Raw genomic sequence first — 21,233 nt, 5'->3', positions numbered from 1 at the left:
TCTCAGTGTAGTCCTGGTCCTCTGTAGTCTCAGTGTAGTCCTGGTCCTCTGTAGTCTCAGTGTAGTCCTGGTCCTCTGTAGTCTCAGTGTAGTCCTGGTCCTCTGTAGTCTCAGTGTAGTCCTGGTCCTCTGTAGTCTCAGTGTAGTCCTGGTCCTCTATAGTCTCAGTGTAGTCCTGGTCCTCTGTAGTCTCAGTGTAGTCCTGGTCCTCTGTAGTCTCAGTGTAGTCCTGGTCCTCTGTAGTCTCAGTGTAGTCCTGGTCCTCTGTAGTCTCAGTGTAGTCCTGGTCCTCTGTAGTCTCAGTGTAGTCCTGGTCCTCTGTAGTCTCAGTGTAGTGCTGGTCCTCTATAGTCTCAGTGTAGTCCTGGTCCTCTGTAGTCTCAGTGTAGTCCTGGTCCTCTGTAGTCTCAGTGTAGTCCTGGTCCTCTGTAGTCTCAGTGTAGTCCTGGTCTTCTGTAGTCTCAGTGTAGTCCTGGTCCTGTGTAGTCTCAGTGTCGTGTGTCAGTGAGACACTACCACTTCGGTCCACAGGGGGCGTTACAATCAACTCAACTTGAGAGCTCCTTGTAGTAACTTTAAGAAGACTTTGTGAAATCTAAGATTTTACTTTATCACCAAAATAAAAATAAACAGAATAATAAAAATACAACTTGTGTTTGTTTCTCTGGAAGTTGGGACGTCTGCCTTTTATCTTTATAAAAAAATGTTAAAAAGCCAAAAAGCTAATTAGCTGCAAAAGAAGTTTTGTTTTGAACGCAAACAAACATCAAGGCCTGAAGTGTGAAATGAGGACAGCTGACAGTTGAAGGGGAAAGAAGAAAACCCAGAGAAAGGAAACATTCATGGCCGTGTGTGTGCAGCTCTGCTCTTGGCCGGCTCGTGTTGGCGGCCGTCACCTCATCACTCAGCGGCCTGCCGGGCCTCCCAGTGGCCGCCGCCCTGCACGCCGCCGCCGCCGCCGCCGCTAGCGGCCACATCACTGCCGGCGTCTCGTCAGAGCAAAACCCGCCACCTCGTATCTCAGCGCGGGTTCGAGGCTCGTTCATGAGCGCTGGACGCAGATTTACCACCGAGGACCAGCGGCGGCCGAAGCCGTCTGACCGCTGACGTCATCGTGCTGCCGGGGAAGCTGTTGGTGAAGGCTAGCTTTAAGGGTTGGAGCTGCTGGTGAATGCTAGCTTTAAAGCTGTTGGTGAATGCTAGCTTTAAGGGTTGGAGCTGTTGGTGAATGCTAGCTTTAAAGCTGTTGGTGAATGCTAGCTTTAAGGGTTGGAGCTGTTGGTGAATGCTAGCTTTAAAGCTGTTGGTGAATGCTAGCTTTAAGGGTTGGAGCTGTTGGTGAATGCTAACTTTAAGGGTTTGAAGCGTGTTAGTGAAAGTTAGCTTCAAGGGTCGGAAGCCGCCACTTGAGAAGATGAAACATTAAAATTACAGCGAGCTGGAGGCCTCGTTCACATAAAGTACCAGGAATTATTTAAAAGTAGTATAAATAACTGTTATTGGAGCTTTCAGTTCAAATTTCCATCTGGGACTATTGCGGATTAACACACATTATCACACATCCTCTTCCTCCTCTTAAACATATTAATATTCCTAACTCTTATGATCTAACAGTAAACTAACATACCACCATGTTGTGCTGCAGCATGGTGAGTTTTTACTACAATATGATTTATTCTTTCAGTAAATTCACTGTTTTCTTGGACGTGTTTTGGTAAAAAACAAAGACACCGTTTATTTCTCCAGGCTGGAGTATCCCTCCACTCGACCGAGAGGAAGTAGTGCCGCTGGAACAGGACGCCTGCCACCGCCGCCGGCTACCTGCACTCATTTATAGCTCGTATATCACGCAGTGTAGTGTCACTTGTTTGGTATTTATCACACACATGAAGGAGAGAGCACGACAGACACACACACACACACAAAATGAAGAACAAAGTATTTGTTAATTTAGGTAAAAATCAACCAAACAGGTTGCTATTTGTGGATATTGTTGCAGAGGTCATGACCTTTGACCCCCAGCAGCTCTAAACTCTGCAGCAGGTGGCAGGACGTCCCATCATGGAGCAGGACGTGAAGCACTGGGACCAGTTAAAGAAACCAGTGAAAGAAAAGGCAAGACTGCCATCTAGTGGCTGAGAGGCCGGACCTCGTTGTTTTATACTCAGAACTCTTTAAAGACAAATCACGTTTATAAAAATACATTTATGACCTCAACCCCCTTTAAAGAAGAGTTTAAACTAATTTTAATGTGAATTTAAGTCTCATACATTTTAACAAATAGGAAATTAATGTCAAAAACTAAACTAAACTTGAGTTATTCTGTCACCTACATTATTTGTTTATTTTTGATGATTTAATAATTTTTTGATATTATTATTTTATGATTTTGTATAATTTATTTAGGATTTTGTATTATAATTTATATTATAGGACTGCACTCTTAGTCCAATAACTAAATTATGTTTAATTATTTTTGGTAATTTCATTATTTTTTTATATTATTGTTTTATTTGTATCAGTACCTTATATATGATTTATTTAATATTGTTTATACTAAAGGACTCTCACTGCACTCTCTTAGTCCAACGGCCAAATTATTGAATAATGTTAAGGCTAAGATTATTTGAAATTTCAAAGAAAAAAAAGACAAAGGAAATTAAAATTACCCTTTTTTTCCAGACAATTCTTTTTTTTTCTACGGACTTTAAAAATACACCTCTTTACTTTTGTGTGATTCTTTGTGGAGAAACTTTTACAGAACTACAAGATACTTGTAAATGATGCAGAACATGTTGCAGTTATATATATATATATATATATATATATATATATATATATATATATATATATATATATATATATATATATATATATTTATTAATCTTGACTTTCAAGGTCAGGAAGCAGAAAGCTACACAACCAACCGGACCAGATCCCTCCGCCTCCTGATCCCAGCTTCTCCCAGCATGCACTGGGCCTCGTTTACCTGCTAAAAGACGTCCGATGACACAACAACCACCCCGAACAAACAGTAGAGTCAGGACAGAAGAGCGAAGCGAGAACACAGCCGGACAGAAATGTCATATTTCATATTAAATCCGAGGAGAAAGCGCAGACTTTGTCTCCTCTGAGTTCAGTGAAAAGTCAAAGTGGTTTTAAAGGTTTGTGTTGGAAGCTTCGTCCCGTTGGAGGAATCCTGAGCTGCTGTCGGGCGCTAACACACTGCGGTCTGGGACTTTTCCTGAAGAATTTTTAATTTAGGTAGGTGTGACATTTACGGCCCAGAGACCCCTGAAAAAAGAGGGAAAAGGCCCCATAAAGATCCGCTGGCCTCTCTCCTTTAACGGGCCCGTAAATACAGAGTTAATTTGTTTTCTGAGATTAAAACGTGAACAGTGAGCGAGAGGTGTTTCTGCAGTTTTTTTTTTTTTCTTTCATTATTCCACAGCGCCCCACGGTCAGGAAATAAACACACCCGTGTGTGATGTGGGTGTGAGCGCTTTCCAGAGTAGAAGAAGAAAGGGGGCGGGGCTTCTCGCGCTCCATCATCCCGCCTCCGCCGTGAAAATAAGTCGACCGCGTCTGCCGGCCGCGAGGCCGTAAATCCAGCCGGAGTCACGAGGCCAGTAAAGCCAGAGGGGAGGGGGGAAGGGGGCGGGGCTCCGGCCAGGTGGTCTGGGCCTCAGGTAGCCCACCAGGTCCCTGAAGGCCTCAATCCCGTCATGTGTGTGTGTGTGTGTGTGTGTGTGTGTGTGTGTGTGTGTGTGTGTGTGTGTGTGTGTGTGTGTGTGTGTGTGTGTGTGTGGTGCTCGCTGAGACCTACGCCGCAGTTTAAAGGCTGTTAAACGCGTATAGATATATAAATATATATATTTTATAGAAGCCCCGAAGACGCCGCCTAGACGCTTATACAGACTTTATGTTTTATTCTTTTCTCTCTGCAGCCGACGAGTTATTTGTTTTAAAAGCTGGAGCCGCTGTCAGGAGAAGTCAGGCGCTTTATTTGGGAAACGAAGCGAGACCCCGGATGACAAAGTGTTGCATCCGATCGGATTTAATAACGTTGGAAAAACAGCCATAAACCCTGAAACACAGCTGCAGCGCAACGCACAGACACACACACACACACACACACACACACACACAGACAGACGCACACACACACACACACACACACACAGACACACACAGACACACACAGATATGTGCTTTATGAATGAAGTCTCCTCTTCCTCTCTGTTGGTCCGTGGCGTCGTCACCTTTGTGTTAATTCCCCTTTTTATTTACTTTTCTATTTATTTTATTATATTTAATTAAAAATAAACGAAATGCGAAGACAAAAAACATTTTAATTAATTAAAAAGGGAAAAGTTTAATTAAATTACCACAAAGTTAAATGAGGAAATATCTTTTAATTGGTGACATTATTTCTTTAAATATTATTTGTGGTTCATTTTATGGCAAATAAATGAATTTATGAGTATTTATTGTTTATTTGGGAAATAAAAGTGTTTCTAAATAATGCGTTGCATCTGATTAGGATTTTATAAACATACAAAAATAAACTTTAATACCATTTGGTTTTGCCTTTTTATTTATTTAAAAATGAAATGAATGCAAAAATAATAAATGCAAAAATAAATACATTTAAAAAAAATTAATATGAATAATCACAAAGTTAAATAAAGAGAAATCAGTTATTTTCCTGCATTTATTTATTTTTATGGCATAATCATTTATTTATTGAGTCATTTATTTATTTTGGATTTCATCCTCCATATAAACAAACATGTTTATCTGTTGTTGTTTTTTGTCAACAAAAAGTCAAAATAAAGTTTAAACTTTCTTTCGGGACCATTTTTTATTCGGTGGAAGAAAAAAAAAAAAAAGACTGAAAAATAAAAAGAGAAAACATAAAAACCCGGAGGCGCTGCGTCCTGACAGCTCAAGCGACGGTCAGCACGGCGCGCTCCCTCTTCCTCCTCCTCCTCTTCCTCGCCGCCAGCTGGCCCGTGGCGTCGGCGAAGAACATCACGTCCTCTTTGCTCTCGATCTCCCGCTGAAGGAACTGCAGCGCGGCGGCGTTGAAGCCCATCACGTGCTGCAGGAGGAGAGGACCAGGGATTATACTAAAAAAATATATATATATATATATATATATATATATATATATATATATATATATATATATATATATATACACACACACACACACATTCTAACCAATGGATTTCCATGACTTTAAACAAATTTTGTCACTTCAAACTAATTTTTTAGGACTTTAAAACAAATTTATATCACTTTAAACTATTTTTTTATGACTTTAAACCAATTTTCTACGACTTTAAACTATATTTTCATGACTTCAAACAACATTCCTTTCACCTTAAATCAGATTTTCAAGGCTTTAAATCTCATTTCTATCACTTTTCACCAAATTTTCACGACTTTAAACTAAATTTCCATGACTTTCAACCATATTTTAATGACTTTAAACCAATTTTTAATGACTTTAAACAATATTTTCATCACTTTTAACCAATTTTCAATGACTTTTAACCACATTTCAATTATTTTTAACCTAATTTTCATGACTTTTGACCATATTTTCATGACTTTAAACCAAATGTCCATGATCAAACATTGTGTGAAATGTGTGTGTGAACAGTAAAAAGTGATAAAATGTAGTATTTAAACTAACAATGAGGATTCAAAGCATACAGTAAACCTTAAATGACTCAAATGAATGAGAGACAATAGTTTGATTAAAAGAATAAACATTCATATAGATGCCTGTATGGATGCTGCTGATATTTTAAACCTCTTTCTTTTAAAAGCAGATTCATTGTTTCAGACTCAGCGTAAATGAACGTCATGAACACATGAAGGTGAACACATGAAGGTGAACACATGAAGGTGAACACATGAAGGTGAACACATGACCGTAACTCGTCCATCACTCACTCTGATCTCCTGCACTCGGGTCACCGTGTTGCTCCGCAGCTCGTCTACGACCGGCAGCAGCGTCTGGTGACCGCAGATCTGCCCGAAGTGAATCCTGGAGGAACGAGACGTTACCGGGAGGTCACGAGGTCGAGACTCGATTAATTATCACAACGTGTTGAAACCAACACCTGATATCAATATTCACAAGGTTGTCTGGGACACTAATAAGATTTCCTTGAATAAATAAATCAGGAATGTTGATAAAGTAAAGTGGATAAATTTAATTTAATTCCGTAAATGACATCACTTCCTGTAAAACCAGGAAACTCACAACATTCATGCCACATGACAATAACACAATATTACACTGATCAATATACTACAACTAATTATTAACCCCAAACTACCTTTCGGTCTAAATATATTAAATTTAAGGTCATTTTGTTTTTATTGTTAAAGAAAAAAAGAGTTTTTTCATTTTTACACCTTCAAATTTATAAAATAAATATATTTTTTCAAGAATGTATTTTGAAAGATTTGTTTTATTTAATGTAGTTTAAATTTACTAAAACTAGGTTTTAGTTATTGAACAATAATAAATTGTCATAAAATGTAATTTACATGTTTTTATTTTATTGAAATGAGACCACACACACACACACACACACACACACACACACACACACACACACACACTCCAAGGCAGCAATTTGTGTCAAATACTTTTGAACTTTAATTTAGTCATTTCTTTTTTTTTAATTTTCCAATTTAGAGTTTTTCTCAGCTTGTCTTGTTTCTCTCTCACACACACACACACACACACACACACACACACACACACACACACACACACACACACACACACACACACACACTCTCTCTCTCTCTCTCTCTCTCTCTCACTTGAGGAGGAACAGCAGGCAGCGGCAGACCAGCTCCACCTCCAGGCCGAGCTGCATGAAGCCGTTGAACAGCGTCAGCAGCTGCGGGACGTACGGGAACGGCAGCACCAGCAGGGAAACCTCCAGCTCGCTGCGGGACGGAACCAACAACCCGCCGTGAGGACGCAGCGAGCAGCGAGCTAAGCTCCATGTGTGAAGTCAGAGGGAAACGACTCACCTGGACCGGACCTTCTTTATGACGTCGAGGACGTAGCGCGCCGGCTGCAGAGAGAGAGAGAGAGAGAGAGAGAGAGAGAGAGAGAGAGAGAGAGAGAGAGAGAGAGAGAGAGAGAGAGAGAGAGAGGGGATGAGAACCTACGGCAACACACAACGTCTGTGTTTCACTGTTCACGGCCGTGTTCGCCTGCTTGGTTCTACTTACGGAAATGTTGCCAAACGCCACGAGGATGGGGTTCGGTTTGGGAAGAGGAAGCTGCAAAAACACCACAAAGAATTTCAAAACCCGGAATAAATATGAACCAAGTGGTTCATGCACACTGTGAACAATGGATCCCATGACTTTAAACCAAACTTCAGAGACTTTGAACCACATTTCCATGAGCGTTAATGTAGTGAAATCTGGGTGTGAACATGAAAAAGTGATAAAATGTCAGAATTCCATGACTCCCAGGTTTCCCATGCCCGTATGAACCCTGCTAACGAGCAACAACATGGAGAACAACACAATAATAACACAATAAGTGGCGGTAACCTTGTTCACCGCCGTCATGGAGGCGTATTTGTGCTCCTCCATCTTCCGCTCCTCCTCCTTGTGAAGCTCCAGAGCCTCCATGATGCGCTCCGCCTGCAGAACAACACACCACAACACGCAGATCAACAAACAAACACACAAAGTGCGTTAACGTCAATAAGAGCGCCGTCGTGCTCGCACTCACAGCTTTCACCGTCTCCACGGTCTTCTTGGCGGCCGGCGCCGCTTCTCCTTGAGTCTCTCCGGGAACCTGAGGAGGAGAACCAGCCGCTGAGTCTCAGACGGGGAACCAACGTTCTCTCATGTTGAAAACGGGCAGAACATTTGTTTTTTTTAACATTTTAAATTCCCTTCAATTCAGCTGGTTAACCATCTGGATTCATTCCATGTTGTTTAAGTGGTTCTAAAAAACTAATGTCTGAAAAGTGATGAGTTTCTTTAGGGCTGAGAATCCACTAGTTAAATGTATGGAGGACGAACACTGACGAAGAGAAGAGCCATTAAATGTACAAAATAAATACAAATACATGAATTAATTTGTTGAAATGGGACAAATGTGCTTCATTTATTTATTAACCTTTGTATTTATTTTATTTTCTATTGTCCCTTTTATTATTATTTTTTAAATTATGTAAAAATAAAATAAATTATTTACACATCTGAAAGAATAAATGGGACAAAAATAAATGGGAAACATAAATAAGGGAATTGCTACAAAGATTAAAAATCATCATCATTTAATATAAATTAATTGCCTGTATTAATTTTAAATATGATTTTTGGTACATTTTATGGCAAATTAACTCATTATTTATCGAATCCTTTATTTTATTTTTTAATCAGCTTCTATCCTCCATAAAAATGTAATTAAAAGTATTTTTATAACTCCATATGCATGGAAATCTAAACAAACAACAGAATTAAGTTTGAACTGATTCGCTTTATTAATGGAAGATAATAACAATAATAAGATAATAAGCTCAGATTAACGCGACTGAAATCTGCCGCCTCGCTCACTTAAAATCTGCCAATGTGCAGATGTGTATTGTTATGCTCACCACAGGAGCATCTCCGGTGGCCATGCTCTCCTCAAACTCTGCTTCTCGCTCCTGTAAACACACAAACATGGCGGATGAGACACACAAACAAGCTGCGAGTGAACTGCCGCGCTAAGACCCGCCCCCCTCACCATCTCCCGCTCCTCCTCCAGGATGATTGGCTCCCTGGTCCTCTCCCACAGACGCATGGACTTGTCGTGAGACGCCGACACGATGTGGTCTCCGTTGGGACTGATGGCGAGACACCAGACCTCCCGGTGGTGGCCCTGCAGGGCCCAGGACAAGCGTCAGGATGCTCAGCTCAAGCAGGAAGCGTTCATCACGAGTGAAGTCATACGATGTTATCATGATGCACGCTATCGCGATACGATATTATCATGATGCACGTTATCGCGATACGATATTATCATGATGCACGTTATCACGATACGATATTATCATGATGCACGCTATCGCGATACGATATTATCATGATGCATGTTATCGCGATACGATATTATCATGATGCACGTTATCACGATACGATATTATCATGGTGCACGCTATCACGATAAAATGTTATCACTATACGATATTATCGTGATACGATGTTATCACAGTACAATATTATCACAATACTGTATTATCACGTTATCACAACGTGATATTATTACGCTTCGATATTACTACGTTGCAATATTATCAGAATACAATATTATCACATTACGATATCACGTTACAATATTATCACGATGCAATATTATTACAGTACATTATTATCTCGATGTAATATTATCACGTTACGATATTATCACGATACAATATTATCACGATATATTACCGCGTTACAATATCGCGATAATACATCATCATGATACAATATTACGAAGATATGATATACAAATTTTAAACATTTTGCGATTACTTTTTTTTTATCAAATCATACATTTATCATATCAAATATAGACATTTGTAATTAACTCGCAGTAACTTTAAGTACGGCGTCACTTTTAACTGTCTAATAAAAGTGACGACGATGCAGAAACAGAACGAACACAAGAGATGCAGGAAGTAATTTGTCACTCAGTGCAACATCATCTAGTTTACGAATATCACGGGCGTGGTCACCTCCAACGTCTGGATGTGCTCAAACTTGTCGGCGTCCCACTGTTTGATCTTCTTGTCCTTCCCCGCCGTGAAGAACAGATGCGTCTTGGGGACGAACTGCAGGAACATGACGCTGTGGGGAGGAAGCACAGCGAGGGAAAATACATTTTAACACCAGGCTTTAATTGTTTATGCTAACGATTTGGTGACCCCGACGTGATAATACGTCAAGCGGTACAATATGAATACATTTTAAAGTACATTTAATGTAATATTGTGGATTTTTAAAACTTTTTTATGTGTTACTATGTGTCTCTTACCTGTCGTCGTGAGCGAACATGGAGCGGTGACAGTCGCCGAAGTCCAAACCCCAGATCTTCACGTTGCGGTCGGCGGAGCCGGTGGCGATCAGCGAGCTGTCCTGAAGACGAGGGAAACGCCACGCCAGAGGTCAGAGGTCACGAAGCGAGCGGAGGCCGACAGCCAAACCACAAAGAAAGAATCGACGACGGCCGCCCAGGAGGGAGGAGACGCCGCTCTAGTCATGCAGTTGTCATACTTTTTGATACTTCATATTTTAATTTATATATATATATTTAGATATATATATATATATATATATATATATATATATATATATATATATATTTAGATAGATATATATAGATATATATATAAAAATATATATATATCTATACACACACACACACACACACACACACACACACAGGCGGAAACTGCAAATTGATTTGACCGTTTATTTCAGTTTTGGGACCTGATCACCAGGTTGAAAAACCAAAGGTGTATGGAAGATAAACGAACGGCGCTCGTTTCATGCGACACGCCGTCATTCACTCATTCACCCTCTCATGAAGCGACGACATATACATACATACATATACATATGTATATAGATAGATAGATAGATAGATAGATAGATAGAGAGATAGATAGATAGAGATACACACACACACACACACACACACACACACACACACACACACACACACACACACACACACACACACACACACACACACACACACACAGGCAGAAACTGCAAATTGATTTGACCGTTTATTTCAGTTTTGAGGGACCTGATCACCAGGTTGAAAAACCAAAGGTGTATGGAAGATAAATGAACGGCGCTCGTTTCATGCGACACGCCGTCATTCACTCATTCACTCATTCACCCTCTCATGAAGCGACGACCAGCACGGAAGCCGCCCACAAGATTCACAGTCCCACTCTGATGGAGAGTCGGACGGGCAGGAGTCTCAGCTCCTGCTTCTCACTCTGGTGAGTCTAGGGATGGGAGTCTTGGGTGCTGGTGGTTGGGAGATCGGAAGGAGGCGCATTAGGAGAGGCTCTCATCTTACTCATCATTCTTTCAAGCTCCACACCTGGATCCTGCATTCTCCTCCCAAATATTCCCAAATTCTTGCGCTTTAAGCGCAAACAAATTCTCCCCAGGAGCTCCACCTCGGCTTGGTGTTTGTGTATGACACGAGTCAGCTCTTCATTCTCTAAACGCAGCAATCGAATCTGGACATTCAGGTGTTGATTCTGGACACTTATGTTTTGATTCTGGTCACTCAGGGTTTGTTTCCGGACACTCAAGTCTTCGATCTGGAGACTCATCTGTCGATTGCTTAACTTCAGCTCTTCATTATTTAACCTCAGCTGATGATTGCTCATCTTGATGTCCTGACTATCACAAATCACCTTTTCCATCTTCGCAGTCATATCCTGTTTCTCCTGTTGCAGCTTCTGATTCTCCAAAAGCAGCTGATCCTTCAAAACCATCTGCTGTTTGTCCTGAGACATCTTCTGAAGCTTCAAAGCCAGCTCATCATTCTTCAAAATCAGCTGCTGTCTCTCCAGACACATCTGCTGATTATCTGAAACCATCTGATCAATTCTTGAATAGGTATATTTGTAATCGTCTATTTGTTGTAATTGTAAATTAACTTTTGCCATCAGCCCATCTGACCATTTCCTTTCCTGCGCCAGGATATTGTTGCTTTGACTTAACTTTTCCTCGAGGTCAAGTATGCGCTCTTTCTGTCCCTGGAGCTGATTAATGAGGTTCTGTCTCTCGGAGAAAGACGAATCAAAGTGGTCTGAATTTTCCACTGAACTGTGATATTGAACTTCATCATGGACATGTGCCGTATGTTTGCTTTTCATTGAACCCATCTTGTTTGAAGAAATTAATTGTTGATTCAAAGATTTAAAAAAAAAAAAATCGATTAAAAAAACATAAGTCTGTTTTTTCTTCCTCTGAAAGGTCCGAAATCTACTTCCTGTGAAAGGTTCTAGTTCTACTTCTACTTCCTGTAAAAGGTCCTGGTTCTACTTCCTGTGAAAGGTTCTAGTTCTACTTCTACTTCCTGTAAAAGGTCCTAGTTCTACTTCTTGTGAAAGGTTCTAGTTCTACTTCTACTTCCTGGAAAAGGTCCTAGTTCTACTTCTTGTGAAAGGTTCTAGTTGTACTTCTACTTCTTGTGAAAGGTTCTAGTTCTACTTCTACTTCTTGTGAAAGGTTCTAGTTCTACTTCTACTTCTTGTGAAAGGTTCTAGTTCTACTTCTACTTCTTGTGAAAGGTTCTACTTCTACTTCTTGTGAAAGGTTCTACTTCTACTTCCTGTGAAAGGTCCTAGTTCTTCATGATAGTTCCTGAAAGCTGAAGTGCCTTTACAGAGAAGTTCATGATGTCACAAGTCTTCAAAGCCACACTTGGTCATGTGATGATAGGAGCCAAACCATGGTGACCATGGTTACTTCATTTGCATCATATTTGAGACATGGGCTTCAGAGACCTCTACCGTCATTAAGAGCAGTACTCTCATCAAATACCTGTTGTGTACAATTGTATACATGTACTCTGCCATCTGGTAGTTTCCATGCACTGCAGGCAGTACAAGACATTTAATTGTCATTTTCAAGATGGCACCCAAACGTATTTTCTCCCTGATTACGTCGGTGTTTGACGTATTACAAATACAGTATATATATATATATATATATATATATATATATATATATATATATATATATATATATATATATATATATATATATAAATATAAATATATTTATATAAATAAATATATATATATATATAAATATATTTATATATATATATATATATATATAAATATATTTATATATATATATATATATATATATATATAAATATATATATATATAAATATATATATATATAAATATATATATATATAAATATATATAAATAAATATATATAAATAAATATATATATATATATATATATATAAATATATATATAAATATATATATATATATATATATAAATATATATATATATATATATATATATATATATATATATATATATATATTATATTCATATATATATATATATATATATATATATATATATTCATATTATATTAATCTGATTTTTTTTATTCATATGAAAGTATATATATATATATATATATATATATATATATATATATATATATATATATATATATATATATATATATATACACACACACATAAATATAAATATATATAAATAAATTCATATGAATGTAAATAAGTAAAAACGAGAAGAAAAACAACAACAATCCAAATAGCGATGCAACAACCAGAGATTCAGGGATCAGATACTCACGTGTGAGATGTCCAGACAGAGAACCGGCAGCTTGTGTCCGTACAGAGACAAGAAGAACTGCAGCGAGACGGAGAGACATGTTGAGTTACAACAGAAGCTGTGACGCGACGAAAGAAGCAGCGACACACAGAACACACACAGTTGTGTACCTTCAGGGAGTCTGTGTAGAACACCTTGACGGTGGAGTCCAGCAGAGACACGGCCAGCAGCCGGTGGTCCGGAGAGAACTTCACACACAGAACGTCTTCCTCCAGCTGCAGCGTGCGCGTGTGCTTCAACGTCAGCCTCCTACACACACACACACACACACACACACACACACGTAAGTAAACGCACACACACACAAACATAACATTGAACTAATTTTGATATTTAGTAGAAATAACGTTCTCACTAGTGCTGATGGGAGTTAAAAATCAGACTAAATATAGTCAAAATCCTCTAATATTAATATATTTGGGCTACATTTGAATGTAATTTAAATAATGTCTACAAATAAATAAGCTGAAAAACATTTTATGAATAAAAAGTAGTCTGAGATGACTTGAGATCATTTGTAAAAGCTAAACTCATACATGAGGTCTGATGCATGAAATCTGATGCATGAGGTCTGACACATGAGATCTGACGCATGAGGTCTGACGCATGAGGTCTGATGCATGAGGTCTGATGCATGAGGTCTGATGCATGAGGTCTGATGCATGCGGTCTGATACACGAGGTCTGATACACGAGGTCTGATGCATGAGGTCTGATACATGAGGTCTGATACACGAGGTCTGATGCATGAGGTCTGATACATGAGGTCTGATAGATGAGGTCTGATACACGAGGTCTGATACACGAGGTCTGATGCATGAGGTCTGATGCATGAGATCTGATACATGAGGTCTGATGCATGAGATCTGATGCATGAGGTCTGATGCATGAGGTCTAATGCATGAGGTCTGATACATGAGGTCTGATACATGAGGTCTGATACATGAGGTCTAATGCATGAGGTCTGATGCATGAGATCTGATACATGAGGTCTGATGCATGAGGTCTGATGCATGAGGTCTGATACATGAGGTCTGATGCATGAGGTCTGATGCATGAGGTCTGATGCATGAGGTCTGATGCATGAGGTCTGATGCATGAGGTCTGATGCATGAGGTCTGATACATAAGGTCTGATACATGAGGTCTGATGCATGAGGTCTGATGCATGAGGTCTGATGCATGAGGTCTGATGCATGAGGTCTGATAGATGAGACGGTCCTAGAAGAGCCTGACATTTAAAAAGTGACGCCGTACTTCTGTCCGGTCGCTTCTCCTGTGATGAGCTCAAACTCCCAGAACTTCACCGTCTTGTCTGCACCTCCTGTGACGATCCCCCTCTGCAGGAGCACAACACACACTCAGCTCATGAGAAAACAGCGCAGCAAAGACGGACATCTTTACAGGTTCGTACGGGCGGTCGGGTTACCTGGTCGGGGGCGAGGCACATGGACCACAGGGACCCGTGATGGGCGTCCACCGTCTCCAGGAGGCTTCCAGAGGCCAGCTCGAAGATCTGCAGCTTCCCGGACTGACGGGACAAACAACACGATGTTCACCTCAACACGCTGGGAACACGTCGAGGTATTAATGTCACGATGTCGGCCATGTTGCCTCCAGATGCGTCGGCCACGACGGCACTTTGTTGAGCGTCCCAGTGTCGCGTTAATGACAGTAACTGTTATATTTGAGCAATAAGGTACGAGAGGCAGTACTGTATCATCAATAATGTACAGTTCAAGGGTGTTGGGCATGAACTGTACATTATTGTAGATACAGTACTGCCTCGAGGAATGTTAAATGTGTAAATATTATGTATTTAAGCAATAAGGTACGAGAGGCAGTACTGTATCGTCAATAATGTACAGTTCAAGGGTGTTAGCATACCCTTGAACATATTTTTTTTTATATAATACGGTTACCTGCAACATTATGTGATGCGTTCAAGGACCGTCTGAAAGATGAAACTCTGACAACAATGACTCTTCTTTTCACAGCTTCTGGCTGCAGAATAAACGCAGCTTTTGCCGGTCCGGAGCGTTTAAAAACGCGGCGTCACAATGAGGCGCGGCGCGGCGTCCGAGCTCACCTTGGTTCCCAGGATGATCTGCCGGTCTCCGGGCACGAAGAGCGAGCAGAGCGCGTACTCGCAGGCCATGGTGCGGATCACCTGCAGCGTGGTGCGGTTCCACACCTTCACCGTGTCGCCGGAGGCCGACAGCACGGCCAGGTTGTCGGAGCTGAAGGCCAGCGTGCGCACGTCGCTGCGGTGGCCGGCCAGCGTGAGGCGCGCCGTCTTGTTGGGCGCGGGGGTTCGGTCCGCCGGCCGCAGGCTGTAGGCCTCGATGGTGTTGTTCTGCAGCAGCAGCGCCACCTTCAGCTCGCCGCTCGCACACGACAGGATGTCCACCCATCTGAGAGGAGGGAGGGGGAGGAGGAGTTAGGGGTCTCGAGCCACCGGTGTGTTTGCAGGGTTCATACACATTGTGACCAGTGGATTTCCTTCCCCCTCCTCTCTTTTCTCTCCTCTTTTTCCTCTCCTCCCATTGTTTCCTTTCCTCTCTACTCTTCCTCTCCTCAAATTGTTTCCTCTCCTCTCTTCCTCACCTCACATTGTTTTCTTTCCTCTTTCTCCCTCCCTTCTTCCTCTCCTCTCTCCTCACTTCCTCTTGTCCTCTCTTCCTCTCCTCACATTGTTTCCTCTCCTCTCCTCTCTCCCCTCTTCCTCTCCTCCTCTCCTAACACTGTTTCCTCTCCTCTCCTCCTCTCCTTCTCTCCTTTGTTCCTCTCCTCACATTGTTTTGTTTCCTTTCCTCTCTTCCTCTCCTCAGATTGTTTCCTCTCCTCTCCATATGAATGTAACACATTTACATGACTTTTACAAAACTTTTTTTATTGTATTTTTCTTCCTCGTAGACTCCTCCAGCCTGTAAATAACGTTGTCATGAAACACCTGGACTCTTCCAGGTGTTTCATGACGTCTGAACCTGCGACAGTCGACTCCTCGCTCACCTGATCTTGTCTGAGGCTTTGATGCTGGTCAGCCGGAGGATCTCGTCCGTCAGCGTCCGCTCCACCGCTGCCTCGCCCGCCGCCGCCGGCTCGCTGCCCGCCGCCTCCTGAGCCCTGCAGAGACGAGGACGCCGCACCGTGAACACCAGCACGCCGCAGAGGGGAGAGGGAGGCGTCCCAGCATGCAACGCTCCCAAAACGAGCGCCAGAGAGAAATAAGCGAGCTTTACTTGGCCGCCTTCTTTTTGGCTTTCTTGGTCTTCTTGGTCATCCTCTTCTGCACCTCGTCCTCCGACAGCACGGTGAAGAGCTCCAGGACCGAGTCGTTGCCCTGAAGGAGGACGAGAAGCGTCAAAAAAACTCAAAAATAACAAACCAGAGAGCCCATTAAGGTTCTTCTTTGGGGTAAAACCCTTCCTCCCAGAGTCCTCAGGACCCCTGGAGGACCCCTGAAGGTTCCCTGAGGTTCTCCGGCAGCGTGAACACTCACGTGGCAGGCGAGGACTCGGGCCTTGGCGTCCGCCGCCAGCGAGACGACGCGGTCTCGAGCCTCACGCAGGATGGAGCCGGCTTTCTGACAGCTCAGGATCCTCTGAGGAGAGAAGATATGAAGATACTAATGTATGAATATTCATATATTAATATATGTGTGAGACGCTCGGACAACTCAGGTTGTCCTTGAAAGATGCAGATGTGTATTCTTTCAGCATATATATATAAATACACATTCATACATGTACTCTGTCATTTTATTCAGTGTTTTCTCAAAAAATACTTTAACTCTCGTACCTCCTCAGGACTTTCATCCACCTCTTCCTCTTCCTCAAGAGCTTCTTTATCGTCTTCATCATCAGTTTTCCCCTTCTTCACCGTCGGCTCTCCCTCAGCTTTCTCCTAATGAGACACACAATGTTGTTACTGCGTCTGATGCTAAATCTTTATTTTCTTCCTGACGACGGCGTCATCAGCGCTGCAGCCGTCCTCGTCCTCACCTCCTGCAGGTAGCTCATGTCCCAGGCTCGCAGCTCACTGTCTGCTGAGCCGGTCAGCAGCCGGCTCTCCTGGTTCAGCAGCACCATGCTCCACACCTACCACACACACACACATAACACACACAAAAAACATGTCACATCCAGGGAGGTCTGATCGGAAAAAATATTACAAGCCAGACTCCATTGACAAAAACAGGATTTCTGACCCCTCAGCACACAGGAGCTGCTGGTGAGCTGCTGCCTGCATCGGTTAGTTAGTTAGTGTTATTGTGTGACTTCGGTGTATCTGAACTAACCCGATAAAACACTAAAGTCACAAAATAACACAAACTAACTAACAAATGGAGGCAGAGGTCGACCAACAGCTGGTGTCTTCTGGGAGGTAAAATCACTGTTTTTCTCAATGGAGTCTGGTGGCTTTGAAGAGAGCAGCGTTTGTTCCCCTCAGACATGGAGGTAAAGATATTCTAAATATAGCGTTCACTTAAACTGTGGAGAAGAACCTCACACCCCTCAACATGGCGGCCCCTCACCTCGCTGCGATGGCCCACCATGGTCTTGAAGCAGTGCTGCGTGTCGAGGTCCCACCACTTCACGAAGCTGTCCTTGGAGCTGAGACACAGAAACACAACATAGAAACATTATATTGCATTCAGGACATGAGGTTTTATAATAATTATTATTTCTATAATAAGCGTCAAGCTTATTTCGGTCTTCTGTGTCCTCAATATTTGATTTAAGTCACGATAAGGAACTTTAGTTGTGTCGTTTCTGGCGCCCCCTGTGGAATAAAGAGGTAGTGTCTCTGAGCACCAGGGTCCCTTCAGAAAACCTCTTATTCTACTGCAGCAGGTCTGACGGGCTGGTCCTCTCAGTCCTGGTTCTGGTTCTTTCCCTCCAGCGGGTCCAGAAGAGAACGTGTTATTATTAAAGTAGCCAGAGACGAGTCACCTGGTGACCAGGAGGTTCCTGTCCTTCAGGAACAACGCCTGCGTGATGACGTCTTTGTGTCCGCGCAGCCGGTAGAGCCCCGACTCGTTGATGATGTCCCACACGATCACGTCCGTGTCCTGAAGACGGACCGGAGAGAAGGAACACGTTTCATCAAATGAGGACACAAAAAATATATATTCAACAGATGAACACACATACAGGGTTTATACACATTGGGACCAATGGATTTTCAAGACTTTTAACGACTTTTCCATGACTTTAAACCAAATGTCCATGACTTTTAACCATATTTTCATGACTTTTAACCATATTTTCATGACTTTTAACCAAATTTCCATGACTTTTAACCATCTTTTCCTGACTTTTAACCATCTTTCCATGACTTTAAACCATATTTTCATGACTTTTAACCACATTTCCATGAGTAAACATGTACTGAATACGACATATTTCCATGACTTTTACTAATCTTTTGGGATTATTTTTTTCAATGACTTTTCCAGGCCTTGAAATAACACTTTTAAAACTCTTCCAGGTTTTCCATGACCAAGTAAATAACGTTTTAGTTCACCCTGGAGCCGGTGACGAGCCGAGCGCCGAGCGCGTCGTAGCGCATGACGCTGATGGCGGACTTGTGTCCGTTGAAGGACACGCTGCTCTCGCCGCTCAGCAGGCTGAAGATCCGCACGGCGCCGTCCTCGTAGCCGACGGCGAGGTGCACGGCGTCCGGCGAGGGGCAGAGGAAGGTGACCTCGTGCTTCTGGCCCGGCAGGATCAAGACCTGGGGAACAAAACAAGGAGACAAAAACAACTCGAGTTGGAGACCTGAACCAGACTCGTCCTGCGAAAAGGAAAAATAAGTAAATAAAATCTCACCTTCTCTCCTTTCCGGACGTCCCAGACGAACACGTGTTCGCAGGCGGCCGCGGCGACGTAGCGCCCGCGTTCGCCGCCGCGCAGCGTCACGTACGCCACGTTGGCCTTCTGGCCGCCGATCACGCCGAACACGGCGCTGGCGGCGTAGCGCAGGTACTGCTTCGTCAGGCCCATGACGGGAAGCTGGGTCCTGGTTCACAGGACGGGGACGCTTTGAGTCATTACAGGAGTCACAGACATGTTTCTATCTCGGGAGGCCGGCACGAAACCTCTACAGCTGCAACTAATCGATGACATCATCTAAGACATTAGGATAACGTGACCATGAAGTAATAAAACCAGCCGGCAGCGACTAATATTTACATTTTACTCCAGTATTTAAGACTGATATAATTGACATTACAATATATAAGACACAATAACAGAATGTTAAATATGTTACTGACACCAATGTGAATATTAATGTGTTAAAGTAGGAACACATTTACGCCTTAATACAATAGAATGTACTTATTTGACAGCTTTAGATAATATTGTTTCTTAATAATCGAATAAATGGTGATGTATTAATGTAGATCAAGCTACTGCAGGACTTTCACTTCGTCCAGTGTATTTCTACACTGCAGTATTACTACTTCTGCTGAAGTGAAACACCTGAATACCTCTTACACCTGTGATCATAATGCATACTGATAATTAATAAGATTTATTTTTGCATTAAAGTTCATTTTAAAAATGTGTCAACGATGGTCCACCAAGATATTTGACTATTTCGAGCTGTGACCAGAGCATGTAATGGCATGTCCTTTGTCACGCCGTTTTTCTGCGACTAATATTTGTTATTCTGCTAATAAATAATCGATAATCAACCTAAATGTTCACTTTTAGCCGGTTTCCAGCTCCGTACAGCATGCTAGTCTATTTAGTAAGAGGAGAGTTTGTTTTGCTACAACTTCTAGCCCGCGTGGGCGGGGTTACGAGAGCCCAGCACTCGCATTAAGTGAAAACGCGTCAAACCCCGCTCGCCCGCCCAACGTCGTAAACCGAATCGAGCGACACATCGCTGCTTCTTAAACCCACGTGGTGAAGTTCCTGCGTAGACGGAGCTCTCAAAGTCCGACACGACGTAGATTCATGTCCGTGTGTGTGTTGTATATGTTTAACGCAAAGTTAACTTGTCTTTCTTCAGCGCAACGTGTAGTAATATTCGGTTATTTTCTCTTCTTACCTCAGATACGCGGTCGCGAGCTTCGCTTGTGTTTCCTAATGATTCAGACCAAAGCAGTCGATCGCGCGCACGTCGACACCAACCGTGAGCGGTGGAGGAAGTATTAATTTACTTAAGTAAAAGTACTAATACCACACTGTAAAAATACTCTATTACCAGGAGATGTATTATCAGGAACATGAAGTATTAAAATGTCCCCTGCGTTATATTATCATTATATAAATATACGTTGTTGTTTTTTCGCATGAAACATGACTATAATGATTATTTTAAAAGTAATTAATCGTTTGAACTGTATTTTTTTAAACGGATTGGTAGTTTTTATATACTTGTATTTATTTATTCAACAAGTAAAGAGATTACAAATATATTATTATGGTATTTCTTAAATGTTATTTTTGCTCGATTGTTTTCTTTCTGTTGCTTTTGTCTGCTGAGACCCAGGACAACCAAAGCGGAAGTGTTTTCATCTTATTAGTCAGCTGATTAAGAGAAAATATGCGTCAAGTTGAATAGCGTAAGCAGGACATAAACCGGAAAATGTCATATATGTGGTCCGACAAAATAAAATAAGGTTTTCATATACAAGGAATTTGCTTTTGGTGTATTGGTGCGTAACAATGAAAACAAACCAGAGAAACAGGAATCAAAATGTTATAAATAGCCACAATTAAAACACAATTGTTATTACAAACATTCAACATGCATACATACGTTTTTGA

General features: G+C 41.7%; 1 protein-coding gene across 1 annotated transcript; it reads right to left on the bottom strand.

The window, feature by feature from the left end:
- Nucleotides 1–4,734: 4,734 nt before the first annotated feature.
- wdr3 (WD repeat domain 3) lies at nt 4,735–20,543 on the bottom strand. Its single transcript, XM_068572536.1, has 26 exons — nt 20,512–20,543; nt 19,284–19,473; nt 18,979–19,188; nt 18,405–18,523; nt 17,987–18,065; nt 17,454–17,549; nt 17,251–17,355; nt 16,952–17,053; nt 16,692–16,792; nt 16,462–16,575; nt 15,539–15,863; nt 14,879–14,980; nt 14,707–14,789; nt 13,562–13,700; nt 13,413–13,469; nt 10,067–10,167; nt 9,768–9,879; nt 8,792–8,926; nt 8,661–8,711; nt 7,787–7,852; nt 7,603–7,695; nt 7,273–7,323; nt 7,069–7,112; nt 6,853–6,981; nt 5,968–6,061; nt 4,735–5,104 (listed from the first exon to the last, which is right to left on the bottom strand). Exons 2-26 carry the CDS (start codon nt 19,455–19,457, stop codon nt 4,949–4,951), a joined length of 2,838 nt encoding a protein of 945 aa, XP_068428637.1. The 5' UTR covers nt 19,458–19,473; nt 20,512–20,543; the 3' UTR covers nt 4,735–4,948.
- Between the last annotated feature and the right edge of the window lie 690 nt (nt 20,544–21,233).

The sequence above is a fragment of the Clinocottus analis genome, unplaced genomic scaffold (assembly GCF_023055335.1).
Source record: "Clinocottus analis isolate CAN_PGR_092001 unplaced genomic scaffold, fCliAna1.0.p SCAF_12, whole genome shotgun sequence".
Taxonomy (NCBI): domain Eukaryota; kingdom Metazoa; phylum Chordata; class Actinopteri; order Perciformes; family Cottidae; genus Clinocottus; species Clinocottus analis.
This window is presented reverse-complemented; position numbering and strand designations above follow the sequence as displayed.

What these genes read in the sequence shown, in the direction of transcription:
- wdr3 (XM_068572536.1), bottom strand. Translation starts at nt 19,457, where the DNA reads ATGGGCCTGACGAAGCAGTACCTGCGCTACGCCGCCAGCGCCGTGTTC. An exon ending in GGCTCGTCACCGGCTCCAGG is followed by an intron (nt 18,524 to 18,978) that starts GTGAACTAAAAC and finishes GTCCGTCTTCAG; the next exon opens with GACACGGACGTGATCGTGTG. An exon ending in GCCAAAAAGAAGGCGGCCAA is followed by an intron (nt 16,576 to 16,691) that starts GTAAAGCTCGCT and finishes TCGTCTCTGCAG; the next exon opens with GGCTCAGGAGGCGGCGGGCA.